This window comes from Falco punctatus (assembly GCF_963210335.1).
Source record: "Falco punctatus genome assembly, chromosome: 1".
Taxonomy (NCBI): domain Eukaryota; kingdom Metazoa; phylum Chordata; class Aves; order Falconiformes; family Falconidae; genus Falco; species Falco punctatus.
In genome coordinates this window covers 126,865,549-126,890,677 of record NC_137580.1, presented here as the reverse complement: position 1 = coordinate 126,890,677, position 25,129 = coordinate 126,865,549, and the positions used below count along the sequence as shown (strand labels likewise).

Genomic DNA, 25,129 nt, shown 5'->3' with positions numbered 1-25,129 from the left:
TTTTGTCAGCTCTGACTTGGATTTGAAGTTGTGGCCAGTCTGAAAACCAGATTGTAATATAGCCCTGGCTGAGGTCAACACCATGCTGGCAAAAGGTGAGAAAAGTACGAGTAGGTAGGCTTGGGGAAAAAAAAAAAAGAAAAAAAAAGAAAAAAAGGAAAAAAAGCAAACCTACTAAACCCAAAACCCACCCACCCACCCACTCAATAGGATGCCATAAGGTAAGATGCAAACAATGAAACCCTGTTCCAGGTTGCCAAGGCAAATCTGTCAATAGAGTATTGAACAAGCAAATCTGACTTGCAATTATAGTCTCCTTCTAAATACAAGCTTCCCCTTTGCCTCACAGTTCAAACCCAGTGCTGGTGCTGAGATCCTCAGTGATTGCTGGCCTCGGCTATTTCAAAATGGTGAGGGAAGTCATCTCTGCTGGAAGCTGGGCTGGAATTTACTCCAGCATGTGCACTGAAAACCCCTGGAGCATCCCCACCACCTTCACTCCAGCAGCTGAAGTGACATCTGCCCTGCCCTCAGTGTAACAGGCTTTCTAAAGCAGCAAAACCCCCTACACAACAAACTGTTTACTCTTCAGAGCTTTCAGTAAAACATACAGGACCATGGAACACACTAAGAGTATTTTCAGATACTGCTGCAGAGAGAAAGCCAGTGCACAGAATGCCCAGCATTTTGTAATGCTCAGGAAAGCACCATAAAGAGTCTGAGCACTCAAGGCTGGGGCTGTCAGTGTGGACCGAGTGTGGTGGCCTTGAAATCAAGCACAGCAGCAGGGTCTGGAGCTGCCACCACCCACCCAGAGGCAGCAGCAGTGGGAAAATCCAGAGGCAAAACCACCCTAAACTGGGTCATCACGTGGAAATTTAAATGGCTTCACAAGTGCATCGCTGCAATTGCTGCTGGTGCACATGGGGCCACATTAGGTGAACTCTTTTTTTCTGATGTTGCTTCCAGCACAAACCCGGAGAGGCTGTGTGTAAAATCCCCACGAACGAGACACTCATCAGGAGCACACAGTGTGCTTCCACAGCGGTTTAACACAACAGAGCTGAGCCTGCTTTCGTCTAGCCGATGGAGGGGCTGAGATACAGAGTTCGCATGGCACCATTCCCCAGAGCAGCGGTTTTGGGGGCATGGCTGGGCCCCTTCCCCATCAGCCCCAGAGTCCCGCATGGATGAGGCAGCAGCCCCCCCTGCAGAGCTGCAGTCAGCATAAGCAGGGAGAGCAGCATCTAACGGTGAGTTCTCAGGTGACTCCATCGCTTGGAGACCCGGGTGGGAATGACCCCCCTTCCCCACTGCCTTTTTCTGTTGTGCTTTCACCCCCAGCCTCAAGCATGGGTGCTGGCAAGGGTGCCTCGGGGACCATCTGTCTTTAATCTTCTTAAGTCGGGCAAGTTGGGAGAAATTCAGAGGAAAAAGGCACGGAAGTCCCTCTGTCCCTGGCCTCCTTCCACAGCACAGGGCTCAGCACCCACCTGGTGGGAGCAGGTCCTGCCTGCCCCACACCCCCTCCAGCAGTGCAGACTGTCTGGGACACCAGACAGCAAGCACCAGGAAGCATTCCCACCCACAAGGGGAGTAGGGGGGCTGTAGGTCTCAGGCAGAGGGAGAAGAGAATCCCTTCCCCTGCACACCGTAGGGAGCCTGGTGCCCATCTGCCTTGTCCTGCCCTGCACCTTCTCCACTGTTCCCCTTGGCTCCGAGAGCCGCCCTGGGGATGGCTGTACTCAGAGCTCTTCTTCCTCCTCTTATCACTTAAGCTGATGCTGTTCCTTGCCAGCTGAATGTAATTATGAGATTTTCTCCATCAGAAATGGGTCTGCGCATGTGTCTCCCAGTGAGGCTGCAATCCACTGGTGGCAGCAGTGAGGAGCCACTCAGCTGCCCAGCGAGTTGTGAAAGGATTGAGATGTTTTGTGCAAGCTTTTCCAATCTCCTCCATCCACTGGAATCACAAAAACTTCCATCAAAAAATAAGCAGTGCCAACATGCTGCATGCCCCAGACAGCTCAACTTTCAAGCTGCTCCACAAAATCAAACAAGAAGCTACTGGAGTCAGATTTAATTTCAGACACAAAACCTCAAGTAAAACATGTTCAACAAAGGTTCCTCTGCAACAGATGCCACTTGGGGAACACCAAAGTCCCACACATGGGCCAGGAGCTGGGACGGCTCTGGCTGGCCCTGGCAGAATGATAACAGCCTGGAGGTGGCTCTGGGATTTCTTCTCCTCTATCCATTCTCTAGGTAGATGGGAACTACGCTGCCACCTGCCCTGCACCCGCTGCAGAGAGCGTGAGAAAGTCAGAGGCTCCAGGACATCTTGCTGAGGAGAGCAGGTTGGGGTGGTGATTAGGGTGGTGGTTTAGAAATACCATTAACAGAGGAACTGGGAAGAAATTATCCTCTGTGGCTCTCCAGGGCTTCCCCCACATGTGACTCTCCAACACACTCAAGAGGAAATAAATTCCCTTTTTCTTAGGAGCCAGGCTGAGAACCTGCAGCTCATTTCACACCAAAGGTGCAAGGACGAAAGCCTCTGGACAGATACTTCCACCATCACAGCAAACAGAAGCCTGGCCTCCGATCACACTCTTTAATGAGCAAAACCACCATATTACTCTTAATAAAGTGAGTCAAAGCACTTACCTCCGGAAGGGTCCTTATTCCTTCCCAGGAAGGCAGTCCAAGATTTGTGTCTAGTGCAAACAGTCCTGACCATGCAGAGGAGTCACCGGGCACAGGGGGTTGCCGTGCATGGTCTGATGGCAGGACAAGGGCGCACAAGGCAGCTGTGCTGCCGGACAGTTCACTGGACCTTCCAGGGAAACATTTCAGCTGGAGCTTCTCAGGTCTCTCCAGCTCTGAGTGGGCAGCCAGGGAGGCAGCATCACTGGAAGGTCTGTGGTTTTGAAATGCAAAAGTGTTAGCTTGACATTTCAGTAATCAAACTCAGAGATTGGAATGGCTCTACCTGAAGTTTCTGTTAAAAGCATTCACCTTTCAGAGAACATTAAACACAGGGAAAACCAGTCCCAAAAGCATCCTGGGGAGATAAACCACCACCTGAAACTCAGCTATAACACACGCTGCTGGAATTGCCGTATGCAGCAAAACTTGATTCCTCCACCTCACACAGCTGCAGAGCCAGCTCTGGCTCTGCCTGTGCCCACAGGGATGCCAGCCCCAGCCTCTGCTCACCCACACAGGGCTGCTCCTCTGACCCACACGCTCATCCCACCGAAATGGGCATGGCCCCATGCCTATTCCTCCCCAATGAGCCTCCAGCTGCTCAGTGCCACTTCTCCCTTTCTGGCAGCAGCTGGGCTGAGCCCCAGGAGAAAGGGCTTCAGCTGGGCCTGCTGGGTGCAGGGCACCCAGCACACCCAGAGGTGCAGCCTGGCTGCCTCATCCCATGCAAGGGCTCTTCCAGCTCCCACCCACACAAGCAACTCTTCCTGGGAGGGATAAGCATCCATAAGGCCTTCCCCACCTGCAAAAGAAGCTGAGCTGGTCGTGCCAAGCTATTTAAGTGCAGACATTGATTGATTGATTTGCTAAGATTATAGCTGAAGTGAGTGTGCCTGCACCCAGGTGCTGCCCTGAGCTGCCTGGGAAGGGTAGGGTGGCTGCCCGGCCCCGTGGAGAGCTGCAGTATGGGGCATGGGGAGAAGGGAGAGAAAGGGAAGCATGGAAAGCTACAGCCTCTCCATGCTGGGACCTGTACCGCAGGTACCAGACAGGCTCTGGCTATCAGAGCTTTTACCTCCGTGCCCTGCACTGCGCAGGGGCTCTGGTCCCATGGCCACCTGGCAGTGCCAAGCCACAGCTCCGGCTCCCACCCGCTGCTGGGAGCTCCCCTGGCAGCACAATTGGGCACTGCGTGGCACTGATCCAAACTGACACCCTCCCCAGGCAGTGCGGCAACAGGATTGGTAATTGCCCACAGACAGAAGTGGTAATTACTGGTTTGGGCTGGGACAGCTCGGGGAGCTGCAGGAAGAGGAGCAGGCGAGGGCCTTGTCAGCACACGTCCCGCCGCACAGTCTGGGAATGGCACATGGCAGCGGCTGGCACACAGGCGAAGCGCTGGTGGCCGCAGCAGATTGCCCAGCCCTTCCTGAGTGATGCGGTGCTGAGCCCTGGGCCGAGCTGCTGCGAGGACTGCCGGGGTGCTGAGCGCCACTGCGCAGCCAGAGATGGGGCTGTCAGGCCCTGCAGCTCTGGGGGCTGTGAAACACCTGGGGGCCCTTCGGTACCCCCAGGGCTGCAGGGTCCTGGCCAGTGTCCCCAGGCGCTGCGGCTCCCGTGGAGCAGCCATCATGTGATGTTGTGGCTGTGCAGCAGGTGGGTTTGGGGCTGCTCTCTTGGGTCTCTCCTTATGCAAATGGCAACAAGATCCTTGGTCCAGGCATACCAGCAGCGCCGTGGATGGGGAGACCGTGCAACCACCACTTGACCGAGCGCTGCTGCACAGGAGCAAGGGGCTATGGCCCCTGCGCTTCTCCCTTCTGGCAGATCCATCGCTGGTGTCCGTCAGCCATAAAATGCAGCATTTGACAGAGGTGTCTCGGTTTCAAAAGGGCACTGCTGGCTCACGCCCGAGCAGCGAGGACGGGGAGTCTCGCCTGCCTGCACGGCGCTGCTGTGTGCAGGCAGAGGGAGGAAGCGTGCGCAGCGCTGTGGTCAGGCAGTTTCCATCCTCTCTGCACCTGAGCCGAGGCAGCAGCACAGCTCCCCAGCAGCCCTTCCCTCCGGCTGCCCGCCTCGGGGTACGGCTGGCTTCCTTCCGCCCGCGCCGCCCTTCGAGCATCGCCTCAGCAGGTTCAGCCGGAGCCCATGCTGATTGCGAGACGATTCACCAACCCAGCGATTGCCCTGGCACTTTATCCTCTCAGCAGATTACCCCAAGTATTTATGTTTTCAAAGGTTCTGGTAAGATTTACTGGCCGTGCTGTCCGTCCTCTGTGCATTATACTGTCACCAGAGAGCTCCCTGCTATAAAGCTTCTTAGCCCAACCCAAGTCGAGCTACATTAAACCCGTTAGGAAGTGTACACATTTGCCTGGGGGTGGGAGCCCATCTGTATTTGCAGGGCAGAAACACGGAGGGTTACAGGCCTTGATCCAAGGCAGCTGCTGGCCATGTGTCACAGCGTGGGGGTCTGCTGCGCATCCCGCTCCTGCCAGCCTGCAGGGCTCGGGCAGTAATTCAGTGCCCGCGCCCAGCATTGGTCCCTGCTGCTGCAGAAAGCCCAGCCCTGGCCCTGGATGCAATTTGCACAGGGTATAAATTCCTTAAACCAAAAGACTGATAATGTGTGAGTCATTGCACATGCATGACATAGGGCAGAGCTGGCGCTGGGCTCCTGGCCGGTGGCTGCCGTGGGTGCATCGGCTCATGCCAGGTTTAGGTGACTGGAAACAGCCACAAGGAGCTTGGTGAGCACTGCTGGGGAGACACAGACTGGTCGCTGACTGGTTAGACTGGATCCTCCAACCTCTGCCCCTCCTTGGACTACCTGTATTTGGTTATATGGAGCCAAGTGTTTGCTAAGTAACTCAAACTGGACTCCTGGGATCCTGCACTACTCATGCCTGGCAGAGCAGTCTGGCCCTGTAGTGACATTGTCCTAGGCTCTGCGGGCGCCGGTGACTGACCCTTGGATGCTTTCTTCTGCTGCATGTTCAGGTGAAGGTATTGCAGGGAAAAGCTTTGCAATTCACACATGGGAGAGAGTGGCAAAGCAGCACGGTGAGAGTGGGGTGCTTCCAGCTAGAGAGTCCTGGAGCCCGAGAACCCCCCCATCAAGGACTTCTCTGGGCAGGGGAAACCTCTCCACTGAGTCCTTTCCTTTTGCTTCTTGTTCAGTGGGATATTTTAATGAAAATGATGTCTTCTCAGCAGAAGGGTGGCACCTCCATGGGAAGGTTGGGTCCTCCAGGCACGATGTCCCTGGGATGAGCTGCCAGGATGGCACAAGCATGCTGAGTCTCACAAACTGGATGCACTGTTCACCTGAGCAAGAGTCCCCCTGGGCCGGAGCAGAGGAGCCCAGCAGGGCTGGCAGGGGCTACCGGAGGCCTCCGGGCAGCGGTGGTGGTGCTGGGAAAGGGGACCCGCACCAGCCGCCCAGCAGTGCTGAGTCACCCTTGGTGAAAGGGCAGCAAGTGATTTGGCTGTGGCAAAGGGAGACTTTAGCATGTCCTGGGACACAGTGGGATGCAGGGACTGAGAGGGACAGAAAGATGGAAAGGTGCCTTCCTGCATGAGGCTGAGGGAGGCTGCAGCTGGGCTGGGGGCTGTTCCTTGGAAAGCTGCAGACCATCACCCTTTTCACTTCCCCTTCTCTTGGGTGAGTGCATGTGCCCCTGGCAGCTATTTTTAGGCTGCTGCTCGCTGTCTGTTTCCCCTGGGGATGCTGAGCAGGTTCTGGGAACTCCAGCTGTCTCTTGGGCAGTGCAAGAGATGCTTCACTTCCTGAGCGTGCTCCTTTGCTCTTCAACACATGCACTAGCTCTGGTGCTCTCCTGCAACTGCCCTGGCATGGGCAAAGTCCCCCACATGCCCCTCACCAGGGCCAGCAGTGCCCTCACACCTAGGACAGGCAGGATGGCTTCATCCAGGGAGGGGGTGGTTTGAACGTCACCCCATGTGCATTTCCCTGCTCCAGAGATCTTCCAGATTTTGTACTTTGTGGGATGCATGTGAGGGTCCGCTCACTTAATGGATTAAGGAGCTCTCCCAGCCTGGAGGAGCATCCTTCCAGGTTGGCAGTGCAGGCTGCTGTCAGGGCTGTGTCACTTCCTTGCTTGATTGCTTGCTGGGATAAACCCCTGGCACCAGACCCTCTGGGCGCTGCGACAGACTCAGGCTTCCAGCAGCTGGGAAGAGTCAGGAAAATCCGAGGAACAAGCCAACCAAAGCAGCTTTGCCACCTTGACCAGCAAGGAGCAGCAGGGCCCTGTGTGAGAGCCCAGGGGACACAGGCGAGTGAGCCTGGGAAGGGCTGCGGCTTCAGCCTGGGTCTGAGGGCTTTGGTGGTGCTGATGATCTGCCCCGGCAGACAGGATCACAGGCTGCGTGGACGACTGCAACGCTGATTCATGGACCTCTGTCATTAAAAACACATTCGCTGTCCTAGTCCCTGAGGATTTACTACTTGCAGCCAGGAAATACAGCAAATGCAGCTGCCTCGTGTTGCGCGTGCTGGAGGGGACAGCTGGGAGCCTTGGTGCAACCTGGGGCTCAGTCCTAGACTCCCCCTTGCTGCAGCCTTGCCCAGCCACCCTCTTCTGCCCCGACGCCCACGATGAGCCCACGCTGCATTTCCTGGGCCCTGGCACGGCCAGCACCAACCCGTTGGGTCCCACGCATGTCCCAGCCTGTGATGCCCCGCGGTGCAGCCCAGGGCTCAAGCCTGGCTGTGTCTGGAATGGAGGTGAGGAGCTGCCGGAGCCCTGTGGTGACAGGCAGTGAGTCAAGCAGGCAGGAGCCCGCTCTCGGGGGGGTGACACCATGGGGACAGTCGAGTCATTTGGTTTCCAACACACCCGTATGGCTTGGTGGGTTGGCGGGGGGCACCCTGTCCTCCAACGGCAGTCCAGCTGGCCTGGCTGCAGGCTCCCCATGAGCCTGGGTACCGGCTGGGAGCAGGGCTCCCGGGGCTGCCAGTGGTGCTCGGTTCATCGACCCTCTGCCCGCCGGCAGCTCATTTCTTTGCATCTCTGCCACAGCTTGGTGCGAGCCCTGCTGTGCTGCTCTGGGGGACAGCAGGGCTGCAGGGACAGCGTGGCTTGTGGGGGGCTGGGGAGGTATGAGGTGGCACTGTGCGCACCAGCAGGCCTGCACTGGTGCAGCATGAGGCAGGGCTGCGTGGGGCAGCGATGGGGGCTGAGAGGGGCAGAGGGACAGGCACGCAGAGCTTGTGTGCTTGGGGACCCCCCAGGTAAGCGGGGTGCTGCAGCCACAGGGCAGTTTGTTGCTCAGCCCCAACTCCTGGCACGTGGCTGTCCAGGCTGGGGGGGCTGCCGGGGCAGCCCTTGGCACGTCAGGGCCAGCCCCAGGGAGGCTCCCAGCTTCGCTTTTCCCGCAGCCCATGTTTGGGCCGTGGCTGTAGCAGAGCCATAAAAGGCAGCATGGGGAGGGTGCTGGCGCAGGGCCCGTGGCATCGGGGCGGCTGCGCTGTGGGCATTCTGGGACCTGCCACCATGAATTGGGGCTGGGGGCTGGGGCTGCTCCCGGGGCTGTGTGGCTGCCATGCAGAGGGGATGCTCTGGGCTTCCCCCAGCCTGTTGCTGCCCTACAGAACAGCCCGTGCCCACCCCATCCCCGTGGGCTGCCCCCCCCTCCCCCCCCCAGCACCCATGGGTGCCCAGGGTGCTGGGGAGCACTGGTCCTGCGTGGGCATGGGCAGAGCTGCAGCCGTGCTCCGGCTGGTCATGCAGCCCGAGCCAGGGGCTGGCTGACAGTCTCAAGTGCCCTCCCCAGGACCGGGAAGCCGGGCCTGTTCTTATCTAATGTCATCCTTTGTGGAGCAGCAGTGGCAATCCATGGCACAGGGAGGGTGTTTGCAACCGAGTAATTTGGGAGGTGCTGCAGATGCCAAGACATGGGAATCAGAGGGACTAGAGACTGCCACAGGCTGAAAGCACAGAAATGAAATCCAGGCTGAAGTCACACTGCTAATCCACCCTGGAGGATGCTCGGGCTCGGAGGTGTCTCAAGGGGGAGATGAGGGGGCAGGAGCTGAGGCAGAGGGGAAGGAGCAGCAAGCTTGAGAACTCATTACAGATCGGGGTGGCAGATATGGCAGTGGCGAATTCCATGCAAGTGTTTCAGCTGAAGCAAGCTGATGTAGGACTTCTGTACCACAAGCTGAGGACCAGAGCTTGGAGTTGTACAGTGAGCTGAGGTGCAGCAGGTGTGCAGTAAATGCAGTCAAACCAGCCAGTTCCAGAGGGCAATAATGGGGAAAAAAGTGGAGGCAGTGAGATTTTGGGGTGATGCAGGAGGACTCCTTCCCTCTGGGGACCTGCTGCAGCTTACCCCAGGGGCGTCCTTACCGGCAGGGACTGAAACACTGAGCAAAGCCCAGCAAGAGCAGCAGAGACAGGCAGATAACAGACCCACCACAGAACAGTGACTAATATACGGGGAAGGCTCGAATGTACCATGGTGCTGCCGGATGGCTGGGGTGGGGTGTGAGCCAACCTGGAGGAATGCGAGGAAGATAAACAGTGAGAAGGAAGGGCGATTCCCCAGGTATTGGGGTGGGCATCGCCGATCAGCAGGGCAAAGTGTGAGGGCTGAAAAGCCGGGGCTGTGCAGCGGGATGTGCTTCCAATGGCATTTATCGGGACCTCTTGAGTTGGGTTGGGCAAAGGCTGGAAGGCTCTCCTGGGATGGAGAGCTGGTGCAGCAGTGCTGCTGGTGCTCCCAGGCAGTGGTCAAGGAGGGCTGTGGTGGCAGCTGTGTCCTTCCCAAGCTTTGCCCCCAGCACAAAGCTCAGACCCCCTGTCCCAACACACCCAGCAGCTTCCTCGCTCCCGCTTCAGCTTGCTAGGGGATTTTGGCAATGCAGACATGTAACATTAAGCCCAGCTGCAGCCATTTTAGACCTGGCATTAGACAAAGCAAAATAAATTCCTGTTAACTGCACCCCCCTGCACCTAAGACCTGGCTGCTGTGGGGGTCTGGGGACTGCAGCTGGCAGGTGCAGGTGAGACTGGCTGCCTGTGCCTGCTCAGCCCTCCCCGTGCTACAGAGGACACAGGGCTGATCCATCTCTTGCCTTGGCTTCTGCTTACGTACGTTCACACTGTTCGTTCCCTGCCTGAATGGCTAAATTAAGCCCAGTAACAATGGGCCATCGATTATCCCATTATATTTCCATCGGGCCTGACTTCACAGCTGGCTCCTGGAGGGGCAGCACACATAGCCTTGGCAGGGGCTCAGTGCAAACAGCCCCTTGATCCTTCTGCTCTCCAGAGCCCTGAGCTCGATGCGCCAGGCACTTTGGTAACGCTGGGTCCACGGCCCTGCGTCAGCTGCTGCCCCATCCTCCGTCAGGGATGGCGTGGCAGAACCCACACACCAGCAGCGATGCACCTGCAAGGGAAATGGCCTCTGCTTCAGGAGAACCTCCCCATCCCTGGAGGACTCTCAGGGGCCATCCCTGCTCTGGCAAGCTCAGGGCTTGCTCCAGCCGTTTGCACAGGCCCGGGGGCCGTGTCCTCTCTGCCCGCTGCTTACTGCAGGGCTATATCCCCTCCCAGGTCCCCCTCTCCCCTTGTTGCTTCCTCCTGGCCAGCCATGGCAGAAGCACTGCCTGCCTCTTCCTCTCATATGTGAAGCCTAGGAGAAGCCAAGTGATGCAGTCCTGCAGATCCCCCCAGCCCACCCCACCACATCCCACCCTGTCCCACCCCATCCCATCCTGTTCTGTCCTGTCCCATCCCGTCCTACCCCATCCCATCCTGTTCTGTCCCACAGGGGAACAGCCCCAAGAGCACCAGGTCTTAGTTGGCCGTTTCTTCCTGAAACGTTTCATCCTTGCTCATTCTTTTTATTACCCAAACCACTGACAAAGCGATTTTTCAAGAGCAGAGAGGTCAGCGCACGCAGACCCTCATTGACTGCCTTGCGGTGCCCACCCTCCTGGCAGGGCTCTGGCTTGGCTCTGCCCCACACCTCCATGATGCCTGTGAGCCTCCAGGTGCCATGGAGCATCCTTCCAGCCGCAATCTGCAGGAGAAGGGATGAGCAGAAGGAGAGGGACGGGCACCCCGGGGTGGTGCTGGGCGACATGGGCAGTGCTGTGCGGGGTGGCAGCCCAGGGAGGGCCCCCAGTCTCCCTGCGTGGAGCCCATGCTTGCGGGGGGAGCTCCAAAGCAGCACAGCAGAGCGGTGATGATGATGATGCTGCTGTGTCTTACAGGGATGCTTCGCCTGCAGATCTCCTACCTGCGTCAGCAGCTGAATTCCCTGGTTTCATTCCCCACTCTGGCAGCTCCTTAACCCTTTCCTTCCGGCATATGAGGAGGCATGGCTGAGCACACAGGCTTCTTGGAGCTTGCATGGTGGTGGCTGTGACCCTTTGGCTGTGGCAGCCAGGCCTAACCCTGTTCCCACATGCCTGCAGGAAGGGATGCAGGATTTTTCAGCTTGCAGAAGCTGCTCCGCACTCTGCAGATTTCCTGCAACCTTTGCATGGCACCCCTTTAGCATCCTGGTCTGGCTGTACCGCATCCCTGCACTCAGCAAGCAGCCGGTGGTGCTGCTGCTGTCCGGAGCTGGGGCTGGGGGCTGCCGTGGTGTGGGGCTGTGCTGGAGACCAGGGTGCGCTCTCCCTGCTGGCCCCCGTCCCTGGGGAGAGCCAGCAGGATGGTGGCTGCTGCTCACCGAGCACCTTCCCAGCGCTCACTGCTGCAGCGCTGGCATTGGGGCAGGTTTATCACCTTGGCAGAAGGTGTTTGGGCTGTTTCCAGGGGTTTCCAGTCACTGCTGGAAGTTTTTCAGTGCCCATCCTCCAGTGGAATATGTGGGAAATGGGTTCCTGGTGCTGGGACCTGGCTGCTGGAGCTGATTTGAGCTGGGCAGCCCTCCCCGGGGCATGAGTAGTACCAAAGAGCTCTCTGCCTTCATCTGCGGCACAGGCTCTGCCCAGTGCTGAGGGCTTGGGGTCACACAGAGGGCTGGGAACACTCTGTGGGGTGTTTGCCATGTCCCCACAACACCTCAGCTCTGGCAGGGCTCCCTGCACCTCCCCTGCACCCCAGGGTGCAGCGAGCTGGAGAGGAAGAGCAGCTTGATGCTCCCGGGAGGCCGTTGAGCTTTAGAGGGACGGTGGCTTTGGCATCCCTGGCGTACCCAAAGCGTGCCTGCAGAAATGCAGGTGGCTGCAGACCTGGGCAGCATCACTGTTGCAGAGCCCCAGGTGTGCGGGCTGGCTGCGACAGGCTGGTTTGGGGCTTGTGAAGAGCATTGTGGTGGCCAAGGGGCAGGATTTGAAGGCTGTGCCCACACTGGGTTGTGGTCCCCGGGCAAAGTGGGGTCGATGGGGCTGGCAGTTGGTGGAACTGAGTCTTGAGGGGGAACACACCCATTCGGAGCCCGGCCGCCGATACAACTCGGGCTCCATGTTGCACAAGGAGCCATTTGGTGGATCTCCAGGTGTCTCTGCAATGCTGCTCTGCCCGCCTCCTGGAGCTGGGAGGCTCCTGGCAGCGGGGCTCAGCAAGGCTCTTCCCAGTGCTGCTCTTGGAATGCTTGATTTAGATTTTAGATTTTCGGACTATTTTTCTATGTTGTATAAGCCTGTGGAAGGCAACATACAATCTTGGCTCAGCACAGGCAGGGCAGAGCAAACCCCCTCCCCTGCCCTGCATGTCTCCGTGGGATGCTGAGCTCTCCCAACACATGAAAGCACCTGAGAAACCTCTGGAGAGCAGATGCCCACTGCCCAGCCCCAGCAGCCGAGCCACCTCCCTGGCTGCCTCTGCCAACACCAAGGTTAGTCAAGTACAGCCGCAGACAGAAGCAGCTTAACTCGTTTGTGGTTCCTGAAAGACAAACACAAGCCAAACAAAATCAAGAGTCTTTAGGCTGCTCCCTCTCTGTGTCCCTGCTGCTGCTTTGCCACATGAAGCAGGAGCTTTGGCAGGGGCTGAACTTGCAGCTGGCTGAATTTGGAGGGACCTGGTGTATCCGGGCATGGTGGAGGAATGGGGGCAGCTGGAGAATCTCTTCCAGTCGGCAAAAAGCACCAATAAAAGTGCCAGCTGATGCCAGGTCCCTTTTACTGGATTACCTGAGCTGTCACTGTGCTCACGCCGGTGATTTTGGAGCACGCCTGGCATCACGGGGTCGGTTGTGGGCCCCAGGAGACACAGACGGCTCCACACATCCAGCTGGCTGCAGGCAAACCCAAGTCCAATAATGGCAATTTTCCTTTCAAGATGACCTCATACAAGGGCAGCTGCTTGGTTAATTCTGCTTAAAAAAATGCACCTGTAGCAGTGTGGTGATTATCTCATTGGTGTGCACCTCCAACCCCTCAAGTCCAGCAAAACACAGGAGGACATTTCATGGTGCAGCCAGAGCAATAGCAGGGTGGAGCAGGTCCCAGTGTGAAAAGAAATCCTAACCTCGGTGTTCATGCTCATGCATCGTGGCCCTGGGGATGGCCCCAAGGACTTTAACAAGAGGAAGCATTTTGATTTTGCCTTGGGTTTCTGGTTTTTGTACCACTGCACCATGGCGTGGCTCTGCTTATTTATTTATTTGCAGAGATGCCAGCCTGCTGAACAGAACAGAGCAAGCTTGCAAGAGGAAACAGGGAAAAACCCAACCCCCTTTGATAGTCCCTTCCCATGAGACCAGCTGAGGCTTTGTTTTAAAGGTGAGCTGCAGGACGTCAGTTTAAATGACAGCAGCTTGCAGACAATGATGGGCTTGGAAACAAACCACCAAAGCCACAAGGGTGGGCAGGGATCCCCCTGCTTCCCAGGGGCTGGGGGCCGAGCCCAGCCTTCTGAGAGGGGGAGAAGGGGCTGGGGACAGTCCCTGCCCTGGGGACGGATGGCTCACCCTGATGACAGGCATAGCTCCCACTTCCCTCTCCAAGCCCTGCTCCCCATGCCTGGCTGGCTGCTAGAGAGCTCAAAGTCTTGCATGGCCAAAATCTGCTCTCTGGAGAACCTCTCCAGCACTGACTATTTCTATCAGCTGTATTTACTTTTCAGGTTTCAAGCATAACATTTATTTTAACTACCCCCAGCTGAACCACATGGGTGGCATTTGCCGCCCAGGACTGCTGAGGGATGTTATAGCAACGCTGGTCCACAGACACTGCCCCAGCCTCAACGCCCAGCCCGACAAGGAAAGCCGTGCAGGTCACCTTTAGCAAGTGGCCCAGGCGAGCGCTCAGTGCATTCAAGCATCTTGCCCCAAAACCAAACCAGCCTGCTGAGTCCATTACTGAGACTTGCTTCATGACAGCATTACCCAAATATTTTCTTATTAAAACCAGCAGCATCCAAACGCACCGCTCTCCACCTGGCAGGTGAACGTGCTCTTACAAAACCAGGCTGGAGAAGCCTCTCCAAACCATGGCCTCTTCAGATAGGTCTTAAAATAGAAAACTGTGACTAGCTCACTGGTGGATGGTGGAGGAACCCAGGGCTGAGCCCTGCAGCACCCCACCTGGCTCTGCCCCAGCACCCACCGCAGCCACTGCAGCATCCCCGTGCCCTGCGAGGAACCGGCGTGGCTGGGGAGGGCAGTCGCTGTCCTGCAGACCTCGTGCTGCCAGAAAGCAGTCCTATGGGCACATCAACCTGCAGGCAGGTTCAGCACATCAGGTATTTTTAAACCAAAAATTTTGGCATTTTTGACCCGCTTGAACTGGCCCCATGGATATGGGTGCTTGTGGAGCTTGTCTACACACCTGGACACTAGATTTCAACAGCTGAGGTACCACAAATACCACTTGACTGCTGCAATTTCCAGACTAGTGTCAAAATTGCCTAAAAATTGTTTTTTGAAGCCAGAAACCCTACAAAATGCGAGGAGGAGCCTAGTTCCCTGGTGGAATACCTCAGGGGATTGTCCTTGTGCTTGGCTAAGCTTCCTTCTGCCCAGGTTAGATGAGCTGGGGAGGGGGAGCTGCGGGCAGAGGCCACCAATGCAGCAGTGGGGCACAGTGGCCGGGAGCAGTGGTGATGGCCACCAGCTAAGAGGCGTGGGGAGAAGACAAGCTCTGAAAAGATCCTGCTTTTTTCTTAGAAAACTCCAGTCTTCAAAGGAGCAAAGTGAACCGAGACCTCATGCACCCACTGTGAGGGGTGCAGGACACAATAAAAAGCTCAGCTTGGCAGCAGGCATGGCCTGAAGGGAGGCCAGAGCTCAGCTCTGTGACCTGGAGAGGTTTTGAAGCACGGGAGCCTGGACCTTCACAGCAGAACTATTTTTCAAAGCCCTTTTTAAGCCTGAACTAAGAGACAGTTGCCTGTCATGACTAGAAGAAGAAATGAACTCCATTCAAAGAGCAGCAATTTTTGGGTACTTGGATGATGTTGAAGCTTGGCTGAAGTGCAGACTGCAACAAAATTGGCCACAAAAATATTTAAGGAGCTTCCTCTACATTTCCAGCTTTGCAGTTAGAGCAAGCTGCTTCTGGAGCAGCCTACGGGGAAAGCAGGAGACCTGGCAGCTTTTGGGGTGCAAGTCATTTTGGGAAAGAACTGGGCAGGGGGCTGAGCCATGCCGGAGGAGGGTTTCTCCACCAGTGCTCCGGTGGCCCTGGGATGGGCAGCACCAACACAGCTGCTCACCCTCGTTGCAGTCACCGGCAGCCCCGTGGCAAGTCCAAGCCAGCACCGCCAGCACAGCTCCCGCTGGCCTCAGCTGGGGCTGCCCCAGCTGCTGCTTTTCGTCCCAGTTGGAAAGAAATTGCACGTTGTGTTTCTAAATGTTTAAATGAGAGAAATAAATGGTGTGCGGAGACTTCCCCAAAGTGCTGAGCATGAGCAGGGCAGGGCTGGGCCCGCGCCCCGGAGCGGGACCTGACCATGAACTATAGCCGGCCAGACTGGTCTGGTTTTATGACCCAAGCGGAGAGACATGGGGATTAACCAGCCAACCCACGGGGGACAAGCTAAGTTGAGTTTGAAATTCTTTGGTGCTTGTAATAACTCAGGTGAGTCTCTTTGTTCTTGTGAACTGTAATTTTTCATTTGACAGGCAGCGTCCCTTGAACAGAACAGCCAAACAGCCATGTCCAAACACACCCATGCCCGGGAAGTGAGACCAAGCTAACCAGCCGCCTCTTTGCTCCAGTTCAAATGCAAATGTCCCACAAACTGAGACCCTAGCAGCATCTGGCTGCACATGCTGCTCCACGCCTGGTGCTGCTCCAGGGGCCTCAGCTGCTGGCATGGGTAATGCTCAATGCTGAGGACAAACGAAGCCATTTCGCTGATCCCCTCCTGCTCGTGGGGCAGCTGGTCTCCTCCTGGCCCCGGGATGGTGCCGGGCCGTGTTCCCCTCTCCCCATGCCCAACAGCAGCCCAGACATCGTGGCAGGGACATGGCTGGCATGGCCCAGCCTCTGCCCTACGCGGCGCACGCTCTCCTTGGCGTTCCAGATGCAGGCCATCGGGGTTCCCCACTGGGATCACGAAGCACAGTGTTACCACTACCAGGAGCGACGACTCGCTTTTCTTTTCTTCCTGTTCCCCTTCCCCCCGGCACCAGGAGGCAGAAGGATATGTCAGCTCAAGGCTGAGTCTAAAGAGGCTTATGCTGACTATTTACCTTTGCAAGGGCCTATTTTTGGCTGCTCAGCTGTAGCTAATGCAATGAACAGGGCAGCGATTCATAAGAGGAGCCACATGAGGGTCATTGTTTCTAGGATCCACTTTGCCCCTTTGTAAGGGCCAGAAGCCTTGCTTTTTTGTTGTTGGTTTTGTTGTGTGTTTTTTTTTTTTTTTTCCCAGATGACAGATTGTCACAAGGAAAAAAGGGATCTTGGGGACAGGTCAGAAGGACCTTGGAAACCTGCTGCTGTGTCCGATGCAAACATGGACTTGCTGCCTTTCTTCCACTGTGCAGGAAAATCCCAAGGTTGCTCCTGATCTTACCCCAGCTGCTGCCAGAGGGCTCCAGGTCCCCGCGCAAACAAGCTCGGAAGTTTGTGGACATCCAGTGTGAATTTAATAATGGCATCGCAAGTTAACAAACAGGCTGAGACTGGGATCTCACCCAGTCACCCAGGATGTGACTGCTGCTGGTAAGTGGGGAGCAGCTGGGTTATCAGCTCTGTCTCTATTTTCCTGACTATTGTGGAGTGGAGGCTGGTGTGCGACAGGATCTCAGGGACCTGCTGCAACAGAAGGACACCTGAAATCTGCCAGCAGCAGGACCTGCAGGGGATACCAGGCACAGGAGAGCTGGCCGAGGGGTGGCACGCCACTCCTGGCAATACAATCCCATGTGGCTGAGCATCACTTCAAACAGAAAGAACAGCTTTTTCCATGTGCTGGAAAACTGCAGTGCTGAGTCTATAACTAAACAAATCCTGAGTGATTTCCACATTGCTGAATGACATTTTAATAGCGGAAAAATAATGCTCAAAATTATCCACTTCATCTCTTCCTATTTTCTTTTACTGGCTGGGAACCACTGCTGCAGCAAAACCAGCTCCGGATCTTTTTGTTGGTGTTGTTGGTGCCTCCCAGTCTGCTGCAAGCAGCCAGTGACTCAAGGTGGGGTCTGCCTGCCCCGTGCCCAGCACGCAGAGCCTGGCAGAGCTGCCCTCACGCCAGCCGCTCCTGGCACAGGGCTCCCAGGGAGGTACCCGGCTGCTCTGGCGCTGCTAGATGAGCCCACAGTGGTGCACAGGCCAGGTGGTGATGCCCATCCTGCACGAGGAGGCAGGTGACAGCGCCTGGCTCCTGCTGTCCCTATGGGGAACTGGCACCTGCCCATGTGCCACCGAGCTGGGAAGATGCTTCTGGCATTTTCTGACATGTGGGTTTTCCGACCCTAATTCAGCCACCGCTGCTTACAGCTTGTGTCTAGATGAACACGTCAAGTGTGGCCACATCTCCCCAGGCTGAAATCAGCAGAGCCTGGGGAGAGCAACGCAGACCCAGCACCCAGCATATCTCTTTGCAGGGCTGCAAAAGGAATGGCTCAGGCTGTGGGGACAGTGTCTAGCCAAGTGCTATCCCCCAACTATACGGTATGGCACCCAGCCTGTAGAGCAACGTACCACACAAACGCCTCACACAAACTTTTATTATTCAGTGAAACATCATAAACCTCAAAGAACTCCCTGTTTTTGCAGCAAAGCAGCCACCAGCCCTTATGCAAGGTGTCACCCCCTACAACCCCAGCATGCACCTGCAGCCTTGCAGCCTCAGCACCTCTTGAAGCTGGGCTGTTTTGGAGGTGTGCAATATGCAGTAGGCTTCACCATTGCTCTCATCAAGGGGAAGGTTTTCATCCTCTGAATTAAAGGCACACAAATCAGGAGCCAAACTGTCCTTCTGTCACACCACAGCCAGTCTTTGGCATAGTGCCTGCGTAGGGTCAAGTCTTCTTCCCCTGAGGAATACAGCATGCCCTTGGTTTGTGTTGGTTTCACACAAAGCATCCCAGTTGCCGGCCTTACTTCCCAGCAGGTATGGGGCACGTGGACTCCAGAACAGGCTGTGGGTAAGGCCTTGCAGAAAAATTTTTATAGAGAACTTTGCTTGTCAGATGCAGGTACCTGCTGCAGCACTATGCAGGAGGAAACGGAGTTTTCCACACGTGCTAATAGCACAAGCATGCCTGATAGGCAAAGCTGAAAAGTGAGCACGGACTTCCCCCCCATCAGACCAAGACAGCTGTGTAAGAGAAGCAGTGTGGTTGGGAGTGACAGGGAGTGTGACAACCAGGAAAGGCTGCAAGACTTCACATTCCATGCAGAGGGATGCAGCAAAGCTGGCACAGCCCACTGTCACCTTGTCTCCTTTTTCCTTCTAAGAAGGAAACTACTCCCCTGGCTCTGTTTGGCACAAACGCTGGCTCGGGACACACCTTCTGATGCCACTGAATTTGGTAAGGACATTTGGCAACAGAGCTGTGCTCAAGACCCCAGCTCCACTTCTAGCTGGCAAATTTTATAGAAGACAAGAGGAGAAATATGCTGTCCTTTCAAAAATACTTCAAGGGAAACCTTTACCAGAGATGGAGCTCAGCAAAAATGACTGCAACGAAGTTTCACTTTGGGATGGGGAAGAGGGTGCACTACTGGCACCAACTGAAGAGCCTAAAGCCCACTTGGAGTGTATGTGCTACAGCCTATGGCAAAGACAGGTAAGGACAGTTTATAGTAATTGAGAAGGGTCAAAGGAAACACAATGGGAAACATACTGCAAACAACAGACTTCCATAAACAAGTGTCTGAAGCCTGTAGTTGTCAGCATAAACAGCTTTGCTGTAATGTCATGAAGAAGTAAACTTCAAAAGGTGTCTGTGAAATACCCTGACTACAGCAAAGCAGTGCTTTAAGAACTGTGGCTGTACACTTTCTGTACAAATGGAAAAAAAATCATGCCAGCAAGTATGCTGTATAAAAAAAGGCAAGAGACAAGACCTTTAGGTGACCAGTTCTTCCTTGCCAACAGATACCTTCCCTTCAATCCCCACAGTCTGCAGTTTTATTTTTGGCAGATTATAATTAAAATGGTCTTTATGGCTTTAGAGAGAAGCCACTAAGCTGTACGTTTTGGTTGAAGCAGAGGGTGTGTGTGTGTGGTATGCTCTGGATGAAGCGCCATCGCAGAGAAAGGTCTGGCCACAGCTCTGCTTCTTCCACCTGACCCACAAATGCTGCTGGTTGTACTTGGCTCTCTTTAGTGTTCTCATTTCTCATCAGCAAGTGACAAAGTTCTGGTTGCTAACCAGTCCAATCCCAGAGGCAGAATAAAAAGTCCTTGTTAAGATCTAGAAAAAGCATGTTTCTAACAAAATCAAATCCAAACACGTGCAAAAACTGTTCCTGGTTTGATGCATTTTGTTCAGGTTCCACCACCAGTGCACTGGAATTTGCTTCCCCTGTAGAGTGATTTAATTCTTCTTCCATTCTCCACCTTTCAGTCTTCCCAGGAGTCTTGACAAGCTATCCCTCCATTTTTGTCTTCAACATTTTTTCCTGTGCACATCCTTCCTGCCCTTCCTGCTTCCGCTGTCACACCCTGTTCCTCTACAGCTATTTTCGGAAAGCAAAGACGTCCCGTGTTTTCAAGCCTCTCTTGCCTTCGCTTCCTGGTTTAGGAGAAGACACTTCCACCAGTCCCCCATACGGGCAGCTCTCAGACTCCAGGTGATGGCCAGAGCACTCCACAGCAGGGATGAAGCCGCTGTCCCACATTCCTGTCCCACACAGCTTGCACAGGTCATGCAGGCTGCAAGGGATGCAGGGTAACAGGTGGAACTGATAGAGCAGACTCCTCGCCTAGATGGGAGAGAGAGAGAGAGTTGTTCACTCCTCACCAGGGGACGAACATGGAGAGCAGAGATAGCAGGGGCCTCCTGTCCCGTCCTCCCACTTAGCTACCTTAGAAAAGCCAAAGCTTCAGCAAAGGAGCATCCCTCCTGAACACAAACCTGAAGGTTAACTGAGGCACTGGGAACGCTGCCAGGTCACAGCAGCTGCCACATGCTGCGGCGCATCCCACAGCCTGCAGTCACTCCCTGCCTGAGATGGACTGGGGACCGTAGCACAAAGATGAACAGCCGTCTGCCATGTTCCTGTGTGTGTGCAAGGGCCATCCCAACCACTCTACACTCCCAAGCACTCTACAACTACTTCTTCTTTCTGCAAAACTCGTTTCCAGGCAAACAGCAGCATCCTACCCTCCCAGGCTCCAGACAAGTAGGGCCTATAGGATCTGCGAAAGACAGTTTAGTGATGGACTTGTCAGTGTTAGGTTTACAGTTGGACACAATGATGGTGAAGGTCTTTTCCAACCTAAACGATTCTATGATTCTATGAAGCATCTGTCCCTGATTTTCTCAATGTTCTGACTCATTTCTTGGACCTAAGACTCAGCCCACATCAGCCCACGGGCATTTACCTTCCTGAGTACAAGTTCTCCGTTCATGTGCATAGCCAGGTTGCCAAAATGCAGCAGCATCTGGTCGGTGGCCAGCTGTTGTTCAATGACATCATCCCCATAAATCACCACGATGGCCACACAGATAAAGAGGTGGAAATAGTCAGTCTGCAATGAGAAAACAGGGGCTGGAGTACAGCAGGTGGAGGCAGAGGTCTGACTTAACTTCCCCACCTCCACAAGCATGTTCTTAGTGAGATATTTTCTCCTTCCAGTTTTGCTTAGTGCTATACCAAACGTGTGTTACTGGTGAATTCTGAACCACGCTGAATCAAACCCTCTTCCCTTTACAGTGTGGCAGCAAGGTTTGCACCACAGCTTTCAAAGCACTCTAGTGATTTTTGGGAAGACATTTTCTAGCTGTGTAAGAGAAGTCTGAACTTCAGAAATGCATGTTCAGCACTTTCTGAAAAAAGCCTCATTCTGAAGCCCAGACACCCTCAAGTAGGAGAGGCAGGCCTCCATCCTCCTGCTACATAGATAAATGTCTTTGGTAGTTACAGACCCTCTGTAACACCTACTCATTTTAGCTACTTTGCTAGTAAGAGCCTTTATGGAAATTCTGCAATGCTTTCTGAGATGGTGAGGATTCAGCAACGAACATGCTGCTGCCCCGTGCGTGCTGTGCCCATCGCCAGCTGTCTAACCTGATAGTGAGCCCAGCACGCTTCCCACATGCGCAAAGCCTCAGCATCTGGAAATTCACGTTTAAAACAGAGGAGAATCCAACGGTGACAGAAAAGCATCTGCAGGCCATCCTCTCCCAAGGAAGAAAGGTGCTGGTAGAAGCGTGGGTGCATGAGCCGTAGCAGCTCTCGCAGGTACATCTGGAAAAGATGCTCTGAACTGAGCCGCTGCCTTGTGCACAAGGACCCGCACTGCCCTCGCCTGCCATCCCCAGGAGCCCCGCACTGTGTGCCAGACCAGGGCTCCTGCAGAGCTGGCCACAGCTCTCTCCTCTCACAAAGAGCTCCAGCCTGCTGGCCTGTTTATTACAGCGCAGCCAGGAGCACACTTGGATCTATCATTAAAGGCCAGGGCTCACAGGCCACGGCAGCTGTTTCACAAGGAAGGATGATGGGTGGAAAGAAAATCCCATGACAGCTACATTGTGAAAAGAAAGAAGGGGAGAGATTCAGGCTGAGGAAAGCAGCTAGAGCCTTAAAAACTAGAGAAAAGAAAGGACATAGCTATCTCTGGTAATATTTCATTTCAGTAGAGGCTGAGTAATATGGAAGTGATTTTGGAAAGCCTGACTATACAGGCACATTACAGTGCATAAATCTGTACGTTAACTAACTGCACCTCACCAGCAGCCTCCCATGGGGTTTCCACCATAAGTTTAAATTGGTGCCATCATGATCCAGGCAGGATTGTTCAGATTTAGAATGGATTTTTCAGGATTTTAACCAGAAAACAGTTGATATTCATGTTAAAATCTAAACAGTTCCAATTTTTAAACAAGATCACCCTATTTTAAGAAACTCTGTCAGATGTTTAAGGTTTTTCATTTGGACATAATTTAAAAAAGCTATTAAAATTGTTAAGAACTTAAAAAAAAAAAACCACAAAGAAGAGGGCTACAGCTCAGTCAACTCCTCCACGTTGTTCACACCAAATGCTCTAGAACCAGGTCAAAAATGAACCAGTGAGTCTCCACTGCCTGAAAGAAGTGCAAAGAAAAAGCAAGCAGCCTCCTGGACACATTTCATCATAAAAGGTTCCTTGAACCAGCACCCTTTAGCAGAGCCAGGGTAACTTTACTTGAACAATTTATTGGTTATAACTGCCTCTGGAGTGCCCCAATCACTCAGGATCAATTTTATCCACCAGGTATTTTGTGGCTTTAGTGTGATTCAGCATGGTGGAACCCAACAGCTCAGGTAACTGCTTTATGGTATTCTTCTAATTTGACTGGGGAGAGAAGACAGGGATAAAGGGAGCTCAGCATTCAGCCTCACCAGCTGTTTCTCCATATCCTCATCCCGGGGTGAGCTGATGAAGATTGTGTTCTGCATCAATCCTACAAAGCACCAGAAAGTATCCGACTCATCTAGGACCTCTGTCAGGAGTGGGGCAACCAGGTCAGACATCCCCTGGGAGTATCCTATTGTTGGGTTAAATACTGCATAGTTCAGCAAGATCCTCCTGGAGAAAAGATGCAAATGGAGAAGTGAGACATGAGAGGGCAAGTCACAGCTGAGAACAGTGTCCCTTCCCTCCTCCCCCAACTCCCACCCGACGGGCTAAGTCAGGTGAAGTGCAAAAGAGCAACAGATCACTCCTGCCATCCAGAAGATTAACCTGCAGTTGCACCCGGATGCTTGTGAACTTTTGAACACCTCTGCAGCATGTTGCATCCCACAGAATCGCTTTTGCTAAAACAACTGTATCTAGAAGCATAACAAAGATACACTGACACTATACCTAACTGGAACTCTCATTTTTTTAGGATTACAACGTTTTGCATCAATCCAAAGAGGCTTCTGGATGGATGGGAACTCTGAACAGCACTCAGCAGCCTAAGACAATGGATTTGAACAATGCTCCTTAGGCTCCTGTTTTCCAGCTGCAGTACAGCCCACTGGGAGCAGTGCAGTAGCAACAAGCAACACAGTTCATCTCAAGTACAAAGACACCCTACGGTAAGGCGCTTTAACACATACAGATAAACCCTGCTGCAAACATCAGTCCAGTGAAATAAACTCCAGGAGAAGGTTTTGCATACACAGACACCAAAATACAAAATGAAAACAAAAATTTAAAAAGACTAAGAGGACAGAAATGAAGGGCCCATGGGAAAAGAGTGATGATGCTTACACACCCATGAGGCTCTAAGCCATACTGCTAGATGAAATCCAACTGTTTTGCAGGCACACATTTACAAGTCACACCCCCACGAAACAGACTCTGGTATACTTGTCCTCCATCCCGTCAGGAGAAACCACAGACCCATAAGCCTGCCACAGCATCCATGACCCTCCCACTGCCACAGAAAGCTCACACATCTGTGCCTGTGAGTGCAGGGAAGCAACGTGATGGGAGCAGGGTTATTATATCAAGAAGTAAACGACTAAAGCAGCAGTGAAAGCACTGGGGAGGAAGTCCTTGTTTTTGCATGACTTGGTACCGGTCACTATACGCATGGTGCTCCCCAGCGTTCCCAAGGCAGCAACCTAGGCAGCCTTGGCCGGGGGGCTTACCAAGTTTTCTATACATTCAGTAGGACATGTTGTTTGGACCAGTAGCATCAAACACTTCACCTCATAGTTTCCACATTTGGGTTGTTCTCCCCTCGAAAGAACTGGTTGCTGCGGTCAGTCCTCACAACATCTTTATCTACCGTGAACTGTACTTTACGGCAAAAATCCTTCTGTTCATCCGGAGTCATCGAAAGCCTGAAAATCGAGCAGCAGCAGGAGTATGTTGCCAAGAGAGGAATATGATTTCCACAAGGCACAAAAAGCCCTATTTCAGCTTTAGTTTGCAGAGAAAACCTATTCCTGTAGAGAGTTTTGTCATCACCTGAAAAACAGACCAGCAGGTCTGTCCAGAACTGCAGATTTTCTGTCCAAATTGACTACTAGAAGGAGCCTCCTGAGTTATAAACAGGATGACACGATGTGTTTTCCATGAAAAACTCCACTTCAGAAGCAGTCAGACTCTGGTCTCTGATGCTCCTTGTGGGTGGCATGCCAGAACTCACCACTTCGTTCCAATCGTCTCTTAATTAATACTACTACTAGTTCCTCACCATCTTAAATATACCCACAGTAGTTTACAACACATAGTTCTTGCAGTAGTAACTTCCTTGAATTAGATATCCCCTCTTTTTCCCTATTTTTATCTCCAGATACACTTATTAAGAAATAGAAGACCCCAATTTCACCTTGTGTTCTAAACCAAGCGTGCTAAGTTTGTCGTGTTGCCTGTGAGAGAACTTACCTGCATGGTATTAATGAGCCCGTTTCAAGAACCCAAGTGAGATAATACTTGAGCTACACAGTGTTAGTTCCAAACTCTCAAGAGGTCAGCTGTGCCTGATATTCCTCCTTTACCACCTGACTGCGACGTCAGGCTTGAGGAGAGATGAGCAGGGGAGGATGAAGCTGGTCTGTTACCTTTTCTCCTGGATCTCAAAGTATTCTTTCCTCTTCTGCAGTCTCAGTGCCTCCCTCTCTTCAGAGGTGGACTCGTAGCTGTAGTAGCGCAGCAGAAAGGGCCACACCTCCCCACGGATGGAAATATCAATCCCACCAAAGAAAATGGCCTGGAAGAAGGAGCAAAAGTTATGACTGGTACAGTTTTAACATTCCCAAAAACAGCAACAAGAAACTGCCCGCTACTATGCTTCGGTGGCTTTGCAGTTCTTTCCTGACAAGTGACGCCTTGATTCAAGCTCCTGCAATTTGCACATGTTTAGAGGGAAAGTGCTGGCCTTC

At 53.8% G+C, this 25,129-nt stretch overlaps 1 protein-coding gene across 12 annotated transcripts in view; it reads right to left on the bottom strand.

The window, feature by feature from the left end:
* Nucleotides 1-17,803: 17,803 nt before the first annotated feature.
* Nucleotides 17,804-25,129, bottom strand: part of TBC1D16 (TBC1 domain family member 16) — a 33,681-nt gene continuing 26,355 nt past the window's right edge. For 10 of the 12 annotated variants that reach the window (XM_080398482.1, XM_080398492.1, XM_080398489.1 and 7 more), the window contains 6 exons: nucleotides 24,809-24,957; nucleotides 23,951-24,085; nucleotides 22,649-22,835; nucleotides 21,335-21,514; nucleotides 20,649-20,795; nucleotides 17,804-20,026 (listed from right to left, as the gene is read on the bottom strand). In XM_080398482.1, coding sequence (XP_080254608.1) covers nucleotides 19,781-20,026; nucleotides 20,649-20,795; nucleotides 21,335-21,514; nucleotides 22,649-22,835; nucleotides 23,951-24,085; nucleotides 24,809-24,957 — 1,044 coding nt within the window. In that variant the 3' untranslated portion in view covers nucleotides 17,804-19,780. The remainder of the gene's footprint in view (nucleotides 20,027-20,648; nucleotides 20,796-21,334; nucleotides 21,515-22,648; nucleotides 22,836-23,950; nucleotides 24,086-24,808; nucleotides 24,958-25,129) is intronic. The other 2 variants (XM_080398483.1, XM_080398493.1) reach the window with 2 other exon arrangements.